Source organism: Phacochoerus africanus, chromosome 3 (assembly GCF_016906955.1).
Source record: "Phacochoerus africanus isolate WHEZ1 chromosome 3, ROS_Pafr_v1, whole genome shotgun sequence".
In the NCBI taxonomy this organism is placed as follows: Eukaryota; Metazoa; Chordata; class Mammalia; order Artiodactyla; family Suidae; genus Phacochoerus; species Phacochoerus africanus.
In genome coordinates, this window is record NC_062546.1 from 27,388,712 (window position 1) to 27,405,377 (window position 16,666).

The 16,666-nt window shown below is 47.4% G+C and overlaps 1 protein-coding gene across 1 annotated transcript; it reads left to right on the top strand.

The window, feature by feature from the left end:
- Nucleotides 1-582: 582 nt before the first annotated feature.
- Nucleotides 583-3,113, top strand: LOC125121866 (putative testis-specific Y-encoded-like protein 3; the record flags this gene model as incomplete). The annotated part of the gene is given in 4 exon segments (XM_047770181.1): nucleotides 583-1,195; nucleotides 1,198-1,316; nucleotides 1,319-1,664; nucleotides 1,667-3,113. Coding segments are annotated over 4 exon segments (1,404 nt in total), but the record flags the coding sequence as incomplete, so codon positions are not given.
- Between the last annotated feature and the right edge of the window lie 13,553 nt (nucleotides 3,114-16,666).

Sequence of the window (16,666 nt, forward strand, 5' to 3'; positions counted from 1 at the left end):
ATGGGCCACAGATTTGGGAGCTGCGATCACAGGAGTGCGGATGCACTTGCAGGATCAGTTGGTCGATCCGGGCTCTTACTTTAACCATGCACAGACCCTGTGCTTGAGACTAGAGTTCACATTTGTGAAATGCGTGAACTGCAACAGGGCAAGGGGGCCCCTGGGCCTAGGATGTGGTGAAGCAATGTTCACCCTTCAGCCTGCCAGCCCAGGAGGATCCAGCTTGTTGGGGGAAACCAGGCAGAGGTCCACTTGCTCCCTGGTTGGCAGTGTTTGGACCTTCTCTGACCCCCAGATCCTTTTACTTGGACCTTGTTTCCACCTTTTTCTGAAAATATTTTGGGCACTTCCACGTGCCTGACAATTACAAGTTTCAGTCTGGTCAGTCTCTACTAGGAATACCACTTGAGCCCTCAGCATATGCCTGAATAATTTATTCCAAGTGTCTACAGCTGCCCCAAAGCCGCAGTTGAGTGTGGGCGCTGGGCGACTCCCACTCGCCCACAGCAGATGCAGGGAGCACCTGGCGTGGTGGCTGTGACCGAAGATTCTATTTGTCCTTGATGGGGGACGGGGGCGGGGGGTGCTGGGCCTGATTCTGGATGCCTGCTTGGAGCCATTCCTTGCTTGGTACACCCCTGCACTTCACCCCATTTTCACCACCGACTCCCAGTTCTCCCTGGGCGCCCGCCCAGGCGAGCCCCCTGCCACCCCGCCCACCCGCAGCCGGGGAGCCCTAGTGAATCACAACCGGTAAGGGGTGGGGGCGCAAGGGGGCAGAGCGAGCCCCCTAGGAGAAGCCCATGCTGCCGCACCTCCTCGGGCCGCGCGATCCCGCCGCCAGGATGGCCAGCAGCCGAGCCGTCCTTCTCGCGAGACGCAGTGCCTCCCGCACCCCGAGCCCCTCCAAGCCAGAGGCTCCTGCAGGTGATAGTGGACGAAGGGGCGGGGAGCCTGGAGACCGCCGCGGGCCGGGTCCCCGTGTCTGGGACTCGAGAGGCGGGGGGACGCGGGTACCCTGAGCCCACAGCCATCCCTGGGACCTCCCAGCTTGTCCTGGAGCGCCGGGAAGCGGCCTCCGCCGCCGCTGACCAGAGCCCCGAAGACGTCCTTGTCGGGGAAGGCGTCCCAGGGACCTGTGGCTCAGAAGGGTGGGGGGCTCGGCCTGAAGCCAGCGGGAAGGCCGAGGAAGTGAGACGGAGGAGAGGGCCATCTTCATGGAAGAGGCGGGGGTGGACATGGGGAAGCAGCAGGTGGGAGAGGAGAGGGGGGTGGCGGAGAAGCTGGTGAGGGAGAAGAAACTGGAGGTGGGAGCAGAGGCACAGGAAGACCCGGGCCCGTAAACTTTGGTGGCCCAGATGTGGACCCGGTGGAAGCCATCTGCTGGGAGTTGGAGGCCGTGAATGCCCAGGCAGACAGGGCCTACCTGCGCCTGGAGCGCAAGTTTGGGCGCATGCGCCGGTTTCACCTAGCCCGAAGGAGCTTCATCATCCAGAATATTCCTGGCTTTTGGGTTACCGCCTTCCTGAACCACCCACAGCTGTCAGCCATGATCAGACCCCAAGACGAAGACATTCTCTGCTACCTGATGAATTTGGAGGTGAGGGAGCTCAGGCACGCCAGAACCGGCTGCAAGTTTAAGTTCAGTTTTTGGAGCAATCCCTACTCCGGAACAAGGTGATCGTGAAGGAGTATGAGTGCAGATCCTCTGGCCTGGTGGTTTCAGTCGCAAGTCGCATCCACTGGCAACAGGGCCAGGAATCCCCAGCCCTGGTCCACAGGAACCGGAACACTGTCCGCAGTTTCTTCAGCTGGTTCTCACAGCACAGCCTCCCAGAGGCAGACAGCGTTGCCCAGATTATTAAAGAGGACCTGTGGCCCAGTCCTCTGCAGTACTACCTGCTGGGGGATAGACCTCACAGAGCTAGGAGAGGCCTAGCAAGGTGGCCCACAGAGGCCCCTCCTAGGCCATATGGTTTCCAGTCTGACTAAGTCCTGCCCTGGGACTACTTAAGACTCATTTCTGCCTCCTGGGGACCTGTGCTTAGGCCAGCCATGGCACTCTGCTGTCTGCTTTCTGTTCCATGTACTCTGACCCCTTTGGACTTCAGTGGACTCAACTCCAAGATTGTAGCCTTCATGGCCATGCTCATCTGTTTCCATGCAGCCTCCATGCATTCTCATGACTGTCACATGCCACAGTGTCTGCCTAAGCACCCAGTGCCATGGACATGTACTGCCATCAGCTTCATGGCCTGGACCTGTCTTTGATCATGGCTTTCCCTCCCTTTTTTGACATGGGCACCTAGAAGTCATCACTGGGACGAGCAGTGCCTACTACTTCAAAGCCACAACATATTGGGCTTCACGTTTATCCTGCCCCCACACCTGGCTGTGGCAAGCTGAGTCTCATCATCCAGGATGAAGTGGATGCATTTGGTGCTGGCTGTCAACCAGACTTGGACATTCCAGGTCCCCAGGACCACAGGTCAGGCTACTGGATTGTTGGGCATTTAGCAGAATGGGCATGGGTGAGGTCAAGGACATGAAGCAGTGGGCAGTGCTCTGGGTTGGTCCTACCTCCCAGGCTGCTATTGCCTTGTGAAGGATCGTGCTCTACTGATCACTGGCTATCACTCTGCTCATGAGTTTTGCCCACGTTGCTCCTGGGTCTGCAAGGGCCTCAAGACCTGCCTGTGAACCCAGGTGAGCCACTTGCCAATACACCACCCAAACCCCAGGAACACTGCCATGCTGGCACATCTGGGCATGTTTCAAGGCAGGGGCAAAAACAGGGTCCCTTCCAGAAGCCTACCTTCCTGACTCCTAATCACTGGACTTACACAGAATCCAACTCCTCTGTCTCCACCTGTTTTTAGGCTGCCAAGCTGGGGGCACTGGAGAGGGGGTGTTTCTGCTCATGAGGTCTGTCTCCGCCTGCCCAGATTTCATGTTTCCTTTCTTTTCCTTTCTTTTTCTTTCACCTCCCTTCCTCCCTCCCTCCCTTCCTTCCTTCCAAATTGTTTTTAGTGGGTGGTTGGGAACAAAGTGTGTGCCATTAGAATAAGGCAAATGTGTATGGGAGTTCCCGTCGTGGTGCAGTGTTTAACGAATCCGACTAGGAACCATGAGGTTGCGGGTTTGATCCCTGGCCTTGCTCAGTGGGTTAAGGATCTGGCGTTGCAGTGAGCTGTGGTGTAGGTCGCAGATGTGGCTCGGATCCTGCGTTGCTATGGCTGTGGCGTAGGCCAGCAGCTACAGCTTCAATTGGACCCCTAGCCTGGGAACCTCCATGTGCCATGGGTGTGGCCCTAGAAAAGACAAAAAAAAAAAAAAAAAGAGGCAAATGTGTATGTATACATCAGCTTGCTAAATTTTATTGCCATTGTCCACCCAGTGTTTCCCAGTGTTTTACATTTTTATTAGCCATGCCTGTGGCATGCAGAAGTTCCTGGGCCAGGGATCACATTTGCGCCATGACCCAAGCCACAATGGTGGCAATGCCAGATCCTTAACCTGCTGAGCCATCAGGGAACTCCCTCACATGTTTCTTCTTCTTCTTCTTTTTTTTTTCAGTCTTTTTGTCTTTTTAGGGTGGCACCGAGGAATGTGGATGTTCCCAGGCTAGGGGTCCAATTGGAGCTATAGCCTATGCCATAGCCACAGCAACATCAGAGCCGAGCTGTGTCCTCAACCTCCACCACAGCTCAGGGCAATGCCGGATCCTTAACCCACTGAGTGAGCCAGGGATCGAACATTCATCCTCATGGATGATAGTCAGGTTCGCTAACTGCTGAGCTACAACGGGAACTCCACGTGTTTCTTTTTATTTCCTTTAGAAAGTGATAGCTCTGAAACAAACAACTGAAGAAGCAAGGTTTTGTACAAACAGCTGAGGAGATAGGCTTTCTTGTTGACTTTGCCACTCTGGTTATCTCCAGAGAGGGAGGGTTGTCCTGTAGATTGGCAGAGCTCTCTTTGCCCCGTCTCTGCTCCAGCACCCTGCCCCCCCCCCCCCAGCAAGGGGGACAGTTCAGGGCTACAGAGCAGGGAGACTAGGAGCTCTGGGCCCCAGGGGCAGGGACAGCACTTTGTTTTGTTCTGTGCTATGTTCTTGGAAACTAACTTTAGCCCAGCTCTACTTTCTTCTTCCACCAGGTCCAAAGCCCCTTAGGATCCCGTAGGTACAGGAGCTTAGCTGTGTCCTCCCAGGATCCCCTCCCCAGGCTTTTGGGGCTGTCTCCATCTCATTTGGGGGGAGTGACCATACCAGGCTCCTTTCCGTGGAAGGCCTTGTCTTCTGCTCTCGAGGACATGGAGAGGCCTTGACACAAAAGAAAGGGGCACTGCTCTTGGCAGAGGGGAGTGCAAGAGAAGCCAGAGCCAGCTGCGAAGGGAGGGATGGCAGAGAGTCTGCAAGGGGCAGGAGGGGAGCCCCCATGTCTTCCTAACTTTTTTTTTTTTAATTATTATTTTTTTCCCCTCTACAACATGGGGACCAAGTTACATATACATGTATACATACTTTTCCCTCCCGTTGTTGTGATGTGATTTAAGTATCTAGACATAGTTCTCAATGCTACACAGCAGGATCTCATTGTAAATCCATTCTAAGAGCAATAAATTGCATCTGTTAACCCCAAGCTCCCAATCTCTTCCACGCCCTCCCTCTCCCCCCAGGCAGCCACAAGTCTATTCTCCAAGTCTATGATTTTCTTTTCTGTGGAAACATTCATTTGTATTGTATATTATATTCCAGTTATAAGTGATATCATATGGTATTTGTCTTTCTCTTTCTGACATATTTCACTCAGCATGAGAGTCTCTAGTTCCATCCATGTTGCTGCAAATGGCATTATTTTGTTCTTTTTTATGGCTGAGTAGTATTCCATTGTGTATATATACTCCATCTTCCTAATCCAGTCATCTGTCATGGACATTTGGGTTGTTTCCATGTCTTGGCTATTGTGAATAGTGCTGCAATGAACATGCAGGTACATGTGTTTTCCTAACTTTTTTGATTCACCAATTTCAAAGAACTCAGAACACTGCAGTTTTAGAGGTTCCTTCAGTCCAGGTATGACTTGTGTATGTAGAAAGTTCCCTTAGGGAGTTCCCATGGTGGCTCAGCAGGTTAAGGACCCAACTTAGTCTCCATGAGGATGCAGGTTCGATCCCCTGGCCTTGCTCAGTGAGTTAAGGGTCTGGCATTGCCATAAACTGCAACATAGGTGGCAGATATGGCTTAGATCCCACATTGTTGTGGCTGTGGCATAGGCCAGTGGCTACAGCTCCGATTGGACCCCAAGCCTGGGAACTTCCATAAGCCACAGGTGTGGCTGTAAAAGGAAAAAAAAAAAAGTAGAAATTTAATGCTGTGTTTTTCATTTTGTTGCTTATTAGTCAGACCCTAAGCATCCCCTTCCCCATTTCCATCCACTGTCCAGGCCTGATTGTTGCTGTTGGCTGAGGACATTTACCAAAAATATTAATGTAATTTTTCTATGCCATTTGGACACTTTGTGGCTGTTTATGACTGTTATTAAGTTGTTAGGGCCTGGTAATATAACACTGAACTTAGACGTTGTTTGAATAAGTTGGTTTTGCAGGACTTAAATCTGGAAACTGTTATCATATCCTGTGAGGATAACCTCCAAAAAGAAATCTGTAGCTCTGATGGTCTCTGGTGGCCGTGTTGTAACTGACATCGCTGCTTTGAGACAGGAAAATAGTTACTGATGTGGCTTTGTCCAATCAGAAGAGGATTCATGGTATTTTGTCTGCTATTGCATGATGAAAAAATAAAAACCTTTCAGCTTGGGAAAAAATAACTCAGATCATGTTACTTCCTCATTCAAAACCCTGCTTCGGCAGAAAAACAAAACAAAACCGTAATTCCTGTGGCTGACGATTCCAGCATTTTCTGTTCCCTTCCAACATTATCCATCAACCTCCCTTGACTGCCCACGCTCGCCTCTCTGCTGCTCCTTAAACACACGAAGCACATTCTGACTTCAGGGTTCTTGCACTTTTTCTGTGGAATTTTCTTCATCTGCAATTCCTTCAGGCCTCAGACAAAGGCTTCTTCTGAGGCTTCCCCTGCCCAGTCTGCCTAACGTCATCCTCTGTTCCTTCTCGCTGCTTCTCCCCTTCCCTTCATGGTTTCCTGTCACTTGTAACCCTCCCAAGTGATCTTGTTTTCTTCTCTCCCTTCCCCCTCTAACATGTATCAGGACTTCCTTGCCCCATGTGCACCCCAAAAATTATTTGTGTGAAATTAGTGACTTTCTCCAAATGTGTCAGAGTACTGTGCTCGGCCTGACAACATGGTTCCTGTCCCCAGGATTTCACTGGGGGGAGGTGTGTGGGGACAATGAAGGGTGGCCATGTAATTTGTCTTCAGCTGGAACACATTTAGGAGTGAAAGGACACTACTAGTAATTCCAACAAGACAATAGGCATAACTTGTACATAACAGACACCCCAAAGAGACAGAGCCCGGCTAAGTCCAGCTGGGCCTACAGCTCTGTCCAGCTGTGTGCCATGTAGGATCAGAGGGTGGAGACTTCTATGAAGCTGGGACATGGAGCTGGGCTTTGAAGAGTAGACAGTAGTTTAGGAAGTAGTTTAGAAAGTGGGGCTGGAGGAGTTCCCTTTGTGGCTCAGTGATTAATGAACCTGACTAGGATCCATGAGGATGAGTGTTCAATCCCTGGCCTGGATCAGTGGGTTATGGATCCGGCATTGCTGTGAGCTGTGGTGTAGGCCGGCAGCTGTAGCTCTGATTGGACCCCTAGCCTGGGAACCTCCATATGCTGTGGGTGTGGCCCTAAAAAGCAAAAAAAAAAAAAAAAAAAAGGGCTGAAGAAGGAGAAGAGAATAATTCTGAACAGCAAACAGCATGACCAAAGACACTGGGTGGAAAATGCACCATGTGATCAGGGCACAGCATGTACTCTGGGTGTGGATGCTCAGGAGAGGTGAAGCTGGATGGGTGGGTAAGGCCATTTCCTGGAATTAGGACCTCTGAATGCAAAGCCAAACCATGGTCCAGTGGGTAGTGGGGAGGGGCATCAGCTGTGCCTCAGAGGTGGGCGAGCACATGGGGCAGCTGGAGTCAGGGGGCCGCAGTGTCTGCCACAGCAGCTCCCCAGTATCTTCAGTTTGAATCTTTTCCATCTGTCCATACTACAGCTCTTCCAGGAAGCCCTCTATGATTGCCCTAGTCCACAGCAATCTCTGCCACCTTCCAGCTGTGTGCAACAGCTGTCCCTGATGTTCCCAGGGGAATCAGAGTGAGCCTGAAGGCGGCCTGGTGACCCTGAAAGCTCCTGCCCTACATGGTTTGCCTACGCTGTGCCTGGTGTTTGGCAGGTGCACTTTGGCTCCTGCAGCCCAAATTGGAGCCCTGCTGCACCCTACATGTCCTTAGGCCTTTGACCATGGTGTTTCCCAAGGCAGGTGCTACCTGATCTTTCTGTCGCACGGCCAGTGGCACACTCCTTTCACTCTGTGACTGGCCTCAGCAACTGGGGGGCTCGGCGCTCTTCTGGGGCTTGAGTTTGTCCTCAGAGCCCACTCCTGCTTGCTCATTTATTCAGACCTGGTGTCACTCATTTTCCTATCTGCATATCTTAGCATCCTCTGTACTGAGCACCTGGGGCAGCAGACAACTCTACTCAGGTGTCTGCCCTCAGTGAGCTCAAGAGTCCCATGAGATGAGACTGAAAACAGTGATAATAACCACTGACATTTAGTGGGCACCTACTGTGTGCAGGGACTTACATGAGTACAGTGGCCAGAGTGGCTCTTTAAACCTGAGTGGGAGTTTCCTGGTGGTACAGTGAACTCTGCCAGGTTGAGGATCCAGTGCCACTGATGTGGCACAGGTCGAGGCTGTGGTGTGGCTTTGATCCCTGGTCCCAGAATATTTGTATACTGTGGGCACAGCCCAAAAATAAATAAATGCCGCTAAACCAACCTGAGTCAGGTCATGTCTTCCCTCTGCTCTAAACTCTCCCAATGGCTCTGACCGCTCAAGAGGAAAAGCCAACTGCTCCTTGTGGCCGTCGAGACCTTCAAGATCTGACCTTGTCCCCTCTCCAGCTTCATTTCCTACACCTCTCCTCCTCCAGATGGCTTTCCAGGGACACCAAACTCCTTCAAACGTGGTTCAAAATCCTACCTGCCCTTCCCTTACCTGGAACCTTCTGCTATTTGCATGGCTGACTCCTCGATTCACTAAGGTTCATGCAGCTCAGCTGATGCATTAGTTTCACCTCCTCAGGGAGGCCGTCCCAGACCATCCTTTCTGAAAAACACCCCGTCACTCTCCCTCCCAGCCTCTGATTTGGGTTTTGTTCTAGCACTTACAGCTATCTTCCTTTATGTGATGTACTGATGTCTTGACCGCCTTTGCCTCTGCAATCACAGGGACTTTGTCTTATTCGCTGCGGAACAGCCCTCACCTAGGATAGTGACCAGCACAGCTGGGGACTCAGGAGCCCTGTGGAATGAATGCTTCACACCCCGAGTGAGGTTCAGGAGGCTCTCACAGGTGGGCAAGGGGAAGACCATCTCCAGAGATGGGAACTCTACAACTCAAGGCAGCCCTTTGCAGGCATCACCCTGGAGCTGAGGTGATGTTCCTGGGCCCATCCCTGGTCCCTCCCACGGAGAGACGGACACCCGGCTTACACACACAGGCTCCAGGGATAGAGGAGGGGGCTCGGGGGAGGACTGGCATCCTGCTTTGCTGTGAAGAGGAGACACGAGCCTCTGCTTTTAGAGGTCTGCCCTATTCTGTGGTCCTGGGAAGCAACTTTGGATAAGTATTTTTCAATCAGAAAAATCTGTCTAGAAATTACAGCAATTACTTGTTACCTATGACCACCCTGATTACAGCTTGGGGGACTTTGATATTTTCCTCCAAGGACACGATTTTAGCACAAAAATTCAAGGACATCTCTAGTATCTGCTTTTGCCCTTGTGCATCAGGAGAACTCAATCTGACTTAGGCCAGCGAACTTCGAGGCCCCCACCTCACAGGCCCCACCACCAGAGCTGACGCAGGACTTCGCCGGCAGGGGCTGTGGAGAAGCCAGCACCAGCCGCAAGGCTGATAGGCCCGCATGCTTGCCCTTATTTTGGGCTGCGCCCAGGGCATGTGGAAGTTCCCGGGCTGGGGATCAAATCTTTGCCACAGCAGCAACCTGAGCCACTGCAGTGACAATGCCAGATTCTTAACCGGCTGTGCCACAAGGAGAACTTCTGCCTACGTGCCCCTGATTCTCCACCATGTGTCCTTGGGCACATCTTTTTGTGGCTCTTAGCCCCAGTTTATCATCTAAAGGAGAACTTGGAATTCCTTAGCAGGATGAAAAAGCCCCTTCAGCTATCTCCCCTTCCCCTCCACCTCCAGCCCTCCAAGTGGCTGCCTCAGTGACGATGGCTTTGCTTGCATCTAACAGAAACTCTAACTTAAACAAGATTGTTTTTCCTTACATGGATATCCAGAGGTGAGATGGGCTTTGGGGCTGATTGATTCAGCAGTTCAATGATGTCTTTAAAGACTTGGGCCTTCTCGATCTGCCATCCTTCTTGTTGTTCCAATTTCAAGTTGGTGCCAAGATGGTTGCAGTAGCTCCAAGAGTCGCTTTGCGATACGGCAGCTCCCGAGAAGGCCAAGTGTGTCTTCCCATGACTCACCTAAAATGGAGGAAAACCTTCCCAGAAGCCACTCTAGGTTTTCCAGATCCTGCATCTAATTGGCTAGAACTAGGTAACATGTCTGCTCTTGAATCCGTTGCTGACAAGGGGGAGCGTGGTACCATGACTTGCTTGGATCAAACCTCGGGGTGAAATGGGTGTCTTCCCACAGTGTCCAGTGGGACAGCCAAGACTGTCGTCTCTAAGAGCTCTCAGTCATAATTCAGCTCTCCAGTGGGACCCCTTAGATGGCCCATTCACCCTGTGATGGCCCTCAGGGTTCAACTGCAAGGCTTCTGGGCCTAGAGCATTCCTTAAGTCCAGCCAAGGCACTGCCAAACTTAGATTCCTGGGATGTAGGCCCTGTAGACTCACCTTTGGTGAGTGCAGAAGGAGTAACTGATTGAGCACCTACTGTGAGTGACCCTTTCATGTCCTAGTACTCGTGCAGCCCTTGGCAGACTCTGTGATCTTACATGTTAAAACAGGGAGCAGTACACGGAGTTCCCGTTGTGGCTCAGTGGAAACAAATCTGACTAGGTTAAAGATTCAATTTCTGGACTTTCTCAGTGGGTTAAGGATCTGGCGTTGCAATGAGCCATGGTGTAGGTCACAGATGCGGCTCGGATCCTGTGTGGCTGTGGCTGTGGCTGTGGCTGTGGCTGGCAGCTAAAGCTCTGATTGGACCCCTAGCCTGGGAACTTCCATATGCATTTTTTTCCCCTAAAAAGGGGGGGGGGGGAAAGGAGCAATGCAGACTTCTGCTTTTTTTTTTTTTTTAAATTTTGCTTTTTGCTTTTTAGGGCCGCACCCGTGGCATATGGAAGTTCCCAGGCTAGGGGTCAAATCTGAGCTACAGCTGCTGGCCTATACCACAGCCACAGCCATGTGGGATCCGAGCTGCATCTGAGACCTACACCACAGCTCACAGCAACGCCGGATCCTTAGCCCACTGAGTGAGGCCAAGGATTGAACCTGCATCCTCATGGATACTAGTTGGGTTTGTAAGCTGCTGAGCCACAATGGGAACTCTGAGACTTTTGCTTTTAACCAAGATGAATTAACATGGGTGAGATTTAGCCTCCCACCTGAAACGACCAAAAATACTAAACAAAATATATGGAACAGTGGTTTTCAAGACTTTGGATACTGACTAGCAAAGGATATTAATCCCAGACACATGGGAAACAAGCAAGGTATAGCTGCCCAGCTCACTGCCTTGAGAGGGTTTTCAGGCCACAGCATAAGCAGGGAGACTGAACTCCTTCTGAGATGAGGAGATGGTGCTGAGAGTCTGGGGAAACCGACATAACAGGAGTTCAGAAATGGGCAGAAGATCTGAATAGACATTTTTCTAAGGAAGACATACAGATGGCCAACAGGTACGTGAAAAGATGCTCACTATTGTTAATTATCAGAAAAATACACATAAAAAAACGCAATAAGGGAGGTCCCACTGTGGTGCAATGGTATCAGTGGCATTTATGCAGTGCCAGGACACAGGTTCGATCCCTGGACCAGCACAGTGGGTTAAAGGATCCAGCATTGCCACAGCTGTGGCATAGGTCACACCTGTGGCTCACATCTGATCCCAGGCCTGGGGACTATATCGCCTCACACCTGTTAGAATGGCTATTATCAAAGACAAGAAATAGCAAGTGTTGGTGAGGATGTGGAGTAAAGGGAACTGTGGTGCACTGTTGGCAGGAATGTAAATTGGTGCAGCCACTAAGGAAAACAATATGGAGTTTCCTTGAAAAATGAAAAAACAGAACAACCATATGATCCAGCAATTCCACTCCTGGGTATCTATTCAAAGAAAATGAAAATGCTAACTCAAAAAGATAGGAGCTTTTATGTTCACTACAGCATTATTTGTATTAGCCAAGATATAGAAACAACCTATGTCCACTGGTAGACGAATAGATGAAGAAATTGTGGTATATATACACAATGAAATATTATCCAGCCATGAGAAATGAAATCTCACCATTTGCAACAATATAGTTGGACCTTGAGGACATTATGGTAAGTGAAATAAGTCAGAGAAAGACAAATACCATATGATTTCTCTTATACGCAGGGGAAAAAAACCCCAAAACACACAGATGCAGATTGGTGGTTGCTAGAGATGTGTGCATGGGAGGAGAAATGGGTAAAGGGGATTAAAAGGTAAAAAGAACAGGGGTGAGAGTGGGAGGTGGGGAAAAGAGAGAGAGACAAGTTCATAGGACAGAACACCAGAGAGCCAGAGAGAGAGCTGCACAAAGAGAAATCCCTGGGGACCTGCAGAGGGTCCACTTAAGTATTCACCAGAATACGGATCAGCACAAGTATGTGAGGAAACTGCCTGAGGCCAAGTAATGAGCCAACAGGAAGAATGAAACAGTGCCTGTGGGCTCAAGTGGGGAATAGCGTCTCCTCCCATCAGCCTCGGCGTTGGGGAGAATATCATGTTGTATTGGGGAGACTATTCAAAAAGGTCTGGCTTCAACAGTGGCCAATCATTAGCCCTGCTCTAGAATAGCCTAAAAAAAATCTTTGAGCAAGACCCAAAAGGATTAAATGGTTTCCAAGTAACTTAACTGTCCTAGAACAAAGCTCAAGAGGATTTACAGGATTACAAAAATATCCAGCACCTAACAAGGTAAAACTCAACTTCTGGCATTCAAAGATATCAAGCTTTTAAAGTGGCAGGCAATGAGGAAAATGAGCAATCAAGACTACTAACCTACAATTGCAACAGATGTTAAAATGAGCAGATAATGGTATACTTTATATATTTAAAAATTTAAGTAGACCCGCACATATATTGTCAAATGATTTTTGACAAAGGTGTCAAGACCATTCAATGGGAAAAGGAGTCTTTTCAGCAAATGGTGGTGCCAAGAAAACTGGATCTCTACATGGAAAAGAATAAAGTTGGACCCTTACCTTACACCACACATTAAAATTAAGATGGATTAGATACTTAAATGTAAGACTGAAAACTATAAAACTTTAGGAAGAAAACACAGAGGAAAAAGCTTCATGATACTGAATTGGGCAATGATTTTTTAGATATGACACCAGAAGCACGGGTAACAAAAGAAATAGGTAAAATGGGCTTTGTCAAAATTAAATTTTTGTGCATCAAAGGATACTATCAACAGGAAACAGCAGGCAACCCACAGACTGGGAGAAACTATTTTGCAAATCATATATCTGATAAGGGATTAATATCCAGAATATATAAAGAAATTCTACAACTCAATAACAAGCAATTGAAAATTGAGCAAAAGATCCCAATGGACATTCTCCAAAGAAGATATACAAATGGTTAATAAGCACTGACAAGATGCTCAACATCAGTAATCATTAGGTCAATGCAAATCAAAAACATAAGAGGAGTTCCCGTCATGGCGCAGTGGTTAACGAATCCGACTAGGAACCATGAGGTTGCGGGTTCGGTCCCTGCCCTTGCTCAGTGGGTTAACGATCCGGCGTTGCCATGAGCTGTGGTGTAGGTTGCAGACGCGGCTCGGATCCCGCATTGCTGTGGCTCTGGTGTAAGCCGGGGGCTACAGCTCCGATTCGACCCCTAGACTGGGAACCTTGATATGCCGCGGGAGCGGCCCAAGAAATAGCAAAAAAAAGGACAAAAAAAAAGAAAACCAAAAAAAAAAAAACAAAAAAACATAAGAGACCACTTCACATTTACTAGGATGGATGGTTATTTTCAAAAAGCAGAAAATAACAAGTATTGGTGAGGATGTAGGGAAAACGGAAATTTCCACATAAGTTGGTGGGAATATAAATGATACAGGAAAACAGTGTGGTGGCTCTTTAAAAAAATTAAACATAAAATTACCATTAGAGCCAATAATTCCATGCCTAGGTATACACCCAGAAGAACTGAAAGCAGGGCTTGAGCTAATATTTGTACACTAATGTGCACAGCAGCATTATCAACAATAGCCAAAAGGTAAAAACAACCCAAGTGTTTATTGGTGGATGAATGGATAAGTAAAATGTGGTATATTAAAGTTTTAAAGGAGTGAAATTCTGATACATGCCACAATGTGAACAAACCCTGCAGATGTTACATTAGGTGAAATACGCCAGACACAAAAGGACACAAAATATAATCTGATCCCACTAGAGTAGTCAAATTCAGACCAAAAGGAGAAAGAACAGTCATTATCAGGGGCTGGGGAGCAGAGAACTGGGAGCTAGTGCTTAATGGCTATAGAGTTTCAGTTTGGGATAATGGAAAATTTCTGGAGATGGCTGGTGGGGATCACACATTTTTTGTACAAATTATGTTGCACAATTTGTGAATGTACTTGATGCTTTTGAATCATACACTTTAAAATGGTTAAACAGGAGTTCCCGTCATAGCTTAGAGCAAGCATATCTGACTAGTATCCATGAGGATGCAGATTTGATTCCTGGCCTTGCTCAGTGGGTTAAGGATCCAGTGTTGCCATGAGCTGTGGTGTAGGTTGCAGCATCTGTGTTGCTGTGGCTGTGGTGTAGGCCAGCACCTGTAGCTCTGATGTGACCCCTAGCCTGGAAACTTCCATATACCATGGGTATGGCCCTAAAAGCAATAAATAAATAAATAAATAAATATAAATATAGTATATTATACACTTACATTATATAAAATATGTATATTTGTATATATCTATTATTGCCAATAGGCTAAAAGTAAAAGAATGGAAAAAGATATACTGTGCTAACATTAGTTAAAAGAAAGTGGGATTGGTGATATTAATTTCAAAGTAGATTTCAAAGCAAAGACTATCACTGGGGATAAATTCATCCAAAGGTCAATATGAAACTAACAGAGTTTCAAAATACATATAGTAAAAACAGAACCACAAGGATAAATATACACATCTGCCATTATAGTTAGAGACTTTGACACCCCTCTCTCAATTATTGATAAAACAAAGCAGGCAGAAAATCATTAAGCATATCATAGACTTGAATAACTCTATGAACCAATTTGACTTAATTGACATTTCTATAACACTCTACCCAAGAAAATCTGAATACCCATTTTTTTCAAGTGTACATGGACTGCTTACCAAGATAGACCGTATTTTGGGCCATAAAACAAGCCTTAATAAATTTAGAAAGATTCATGTCACATAGTCTGTGCCCATTATGGTGTCTGCCCACAACAGAATTAAATTAGAAATCAGAAACAGAAATTCCTTAAAAACACAAATAGAAATTCCTTGAAAAAAAAGATCCCAGTATTTGGAAACTAAATAACATGTGAGTCAAACATGTAACCAAATGGAAATCAGAAAGTATCTTGGGAGTTCCCGTCATGGCACAGTGGTTAACGAATCCGACTAGGAACCATGAGGTTGCCGGTTCGATCCCTGCCCTTGCTCAGTGGGTTAACGATCCGGCGTTGCCGTGAGCTGTGGTGTAGGTTGCAGACGCGGCTCGGATCCCGCGTTGCTGTGGCTCTGGCGTAGGCCGGTGGCTACAGCTCCGATTGGACCCCTAGCCTGGGAACCTCCATATGCCGCGAGAGCGGCCCAAGAAATAGCAACAACAACAAGAAGAAAGACAAAAGACAAAAAAAAAAGTATCTTGAACTGAATGACAACGAAAACACAATATATTAGTATTTTGTGATCTTGCTAAAGCAGTATTTAGGAAGAAATTTAGAACACCTGTTAGAAGAAAAAATAAATAAATGACATCAGCTTTCATCTTACGAAACTAGAATAGAGCAAATTAAAGAGTGCTATCTACTCTCACCATTCAGCAATGTATTAAGAGGTTGTAGTCAGTGCAATAAAGCAAGAAAAAGAAATAGAAGGCATCCAGATTGGAAAGGAAGAAGTAAAAAAAAATTTTAACACAGACATCACGATCATCCATGTAGAATTCCACTGGGATATACAAAAAACTAAACAGGAGGGTTAAAGATCTAGCATTGCTGCAGCTGTGACTTTGATTCAATCCCTGGCCCAGGAACTTCCATATGCCACGGGTGCAGCCAAAAAAGAAAAAAACAAACAACAAAACAAAAATGGCTACTAGAACTAATAAATGATTTAGCAAGATTTTAGGATGTAAGATCAGTACATAAAACTCAACTGGATTTTTATTTCTAACAATGAAAAATTAGAAATTAAAAATTTATTTTTATAGTGGCAGCAAAAACATGGTGCTTCAGTAGAGTACTACTGAAGCAGTCAGCTGCCATGGTATCCCCCAGCAGGCTAGCTCAACTATTGGTACTTGATAGCTTCTCTGTAAAAGGGGGCTAATAACAGAACATGCCTCGGAGGATCATACTCGAGATTGAAGGGCTAATACCTAGGAAGTGTTTTAAGTGTCTGGAATACAGGAAGAATCCCGTGAATGACAACCAGCACCCTTCTTACTGAGGGTTGGCATTGGAGTGGATATAACAGTCAACTGTTGTTTTTTGCTTTGCATCTCTCGCATTGTCCTGTCATCACCCATTCCAAGTGACTCTGGTGGGGCTGAAATTCCAATACTCTTGGAGTATGCAGCCCATAAGAGTACTCTATCTTCCTAGATAGAGTGATTGGTCCAAGATGTACAAAAAGTACATCAGACCTTTCCTGGGATTTATCTATATTGAATATATTCACATAGGGAAAGAGATTATCTTTTTCTTCTGGGCTTTCTAAATTGGCTAATGTAAACCTAGAATGATCTGTGCCATGCTCTCCTTGCCTCCTCCAGAAGAGACTGTTGACCATGGGATAAAATGGCACAGAGAAAAGCACAGTGGAGAAAGGGAGAATCTTAAGGCTATCCTTTGTGTCCCTGGATCAATCTGGACCCGAAGCCAAACCACTCCTTTCCTTGATGACTTATGAGTTCATCAATACTCCTTGGGGCTTAAGGCAGTTTGACCTATGTTTCTACTACCTGCAATTGAAGGAATCTTTACATGACAGAGAAGTGAAGTGAG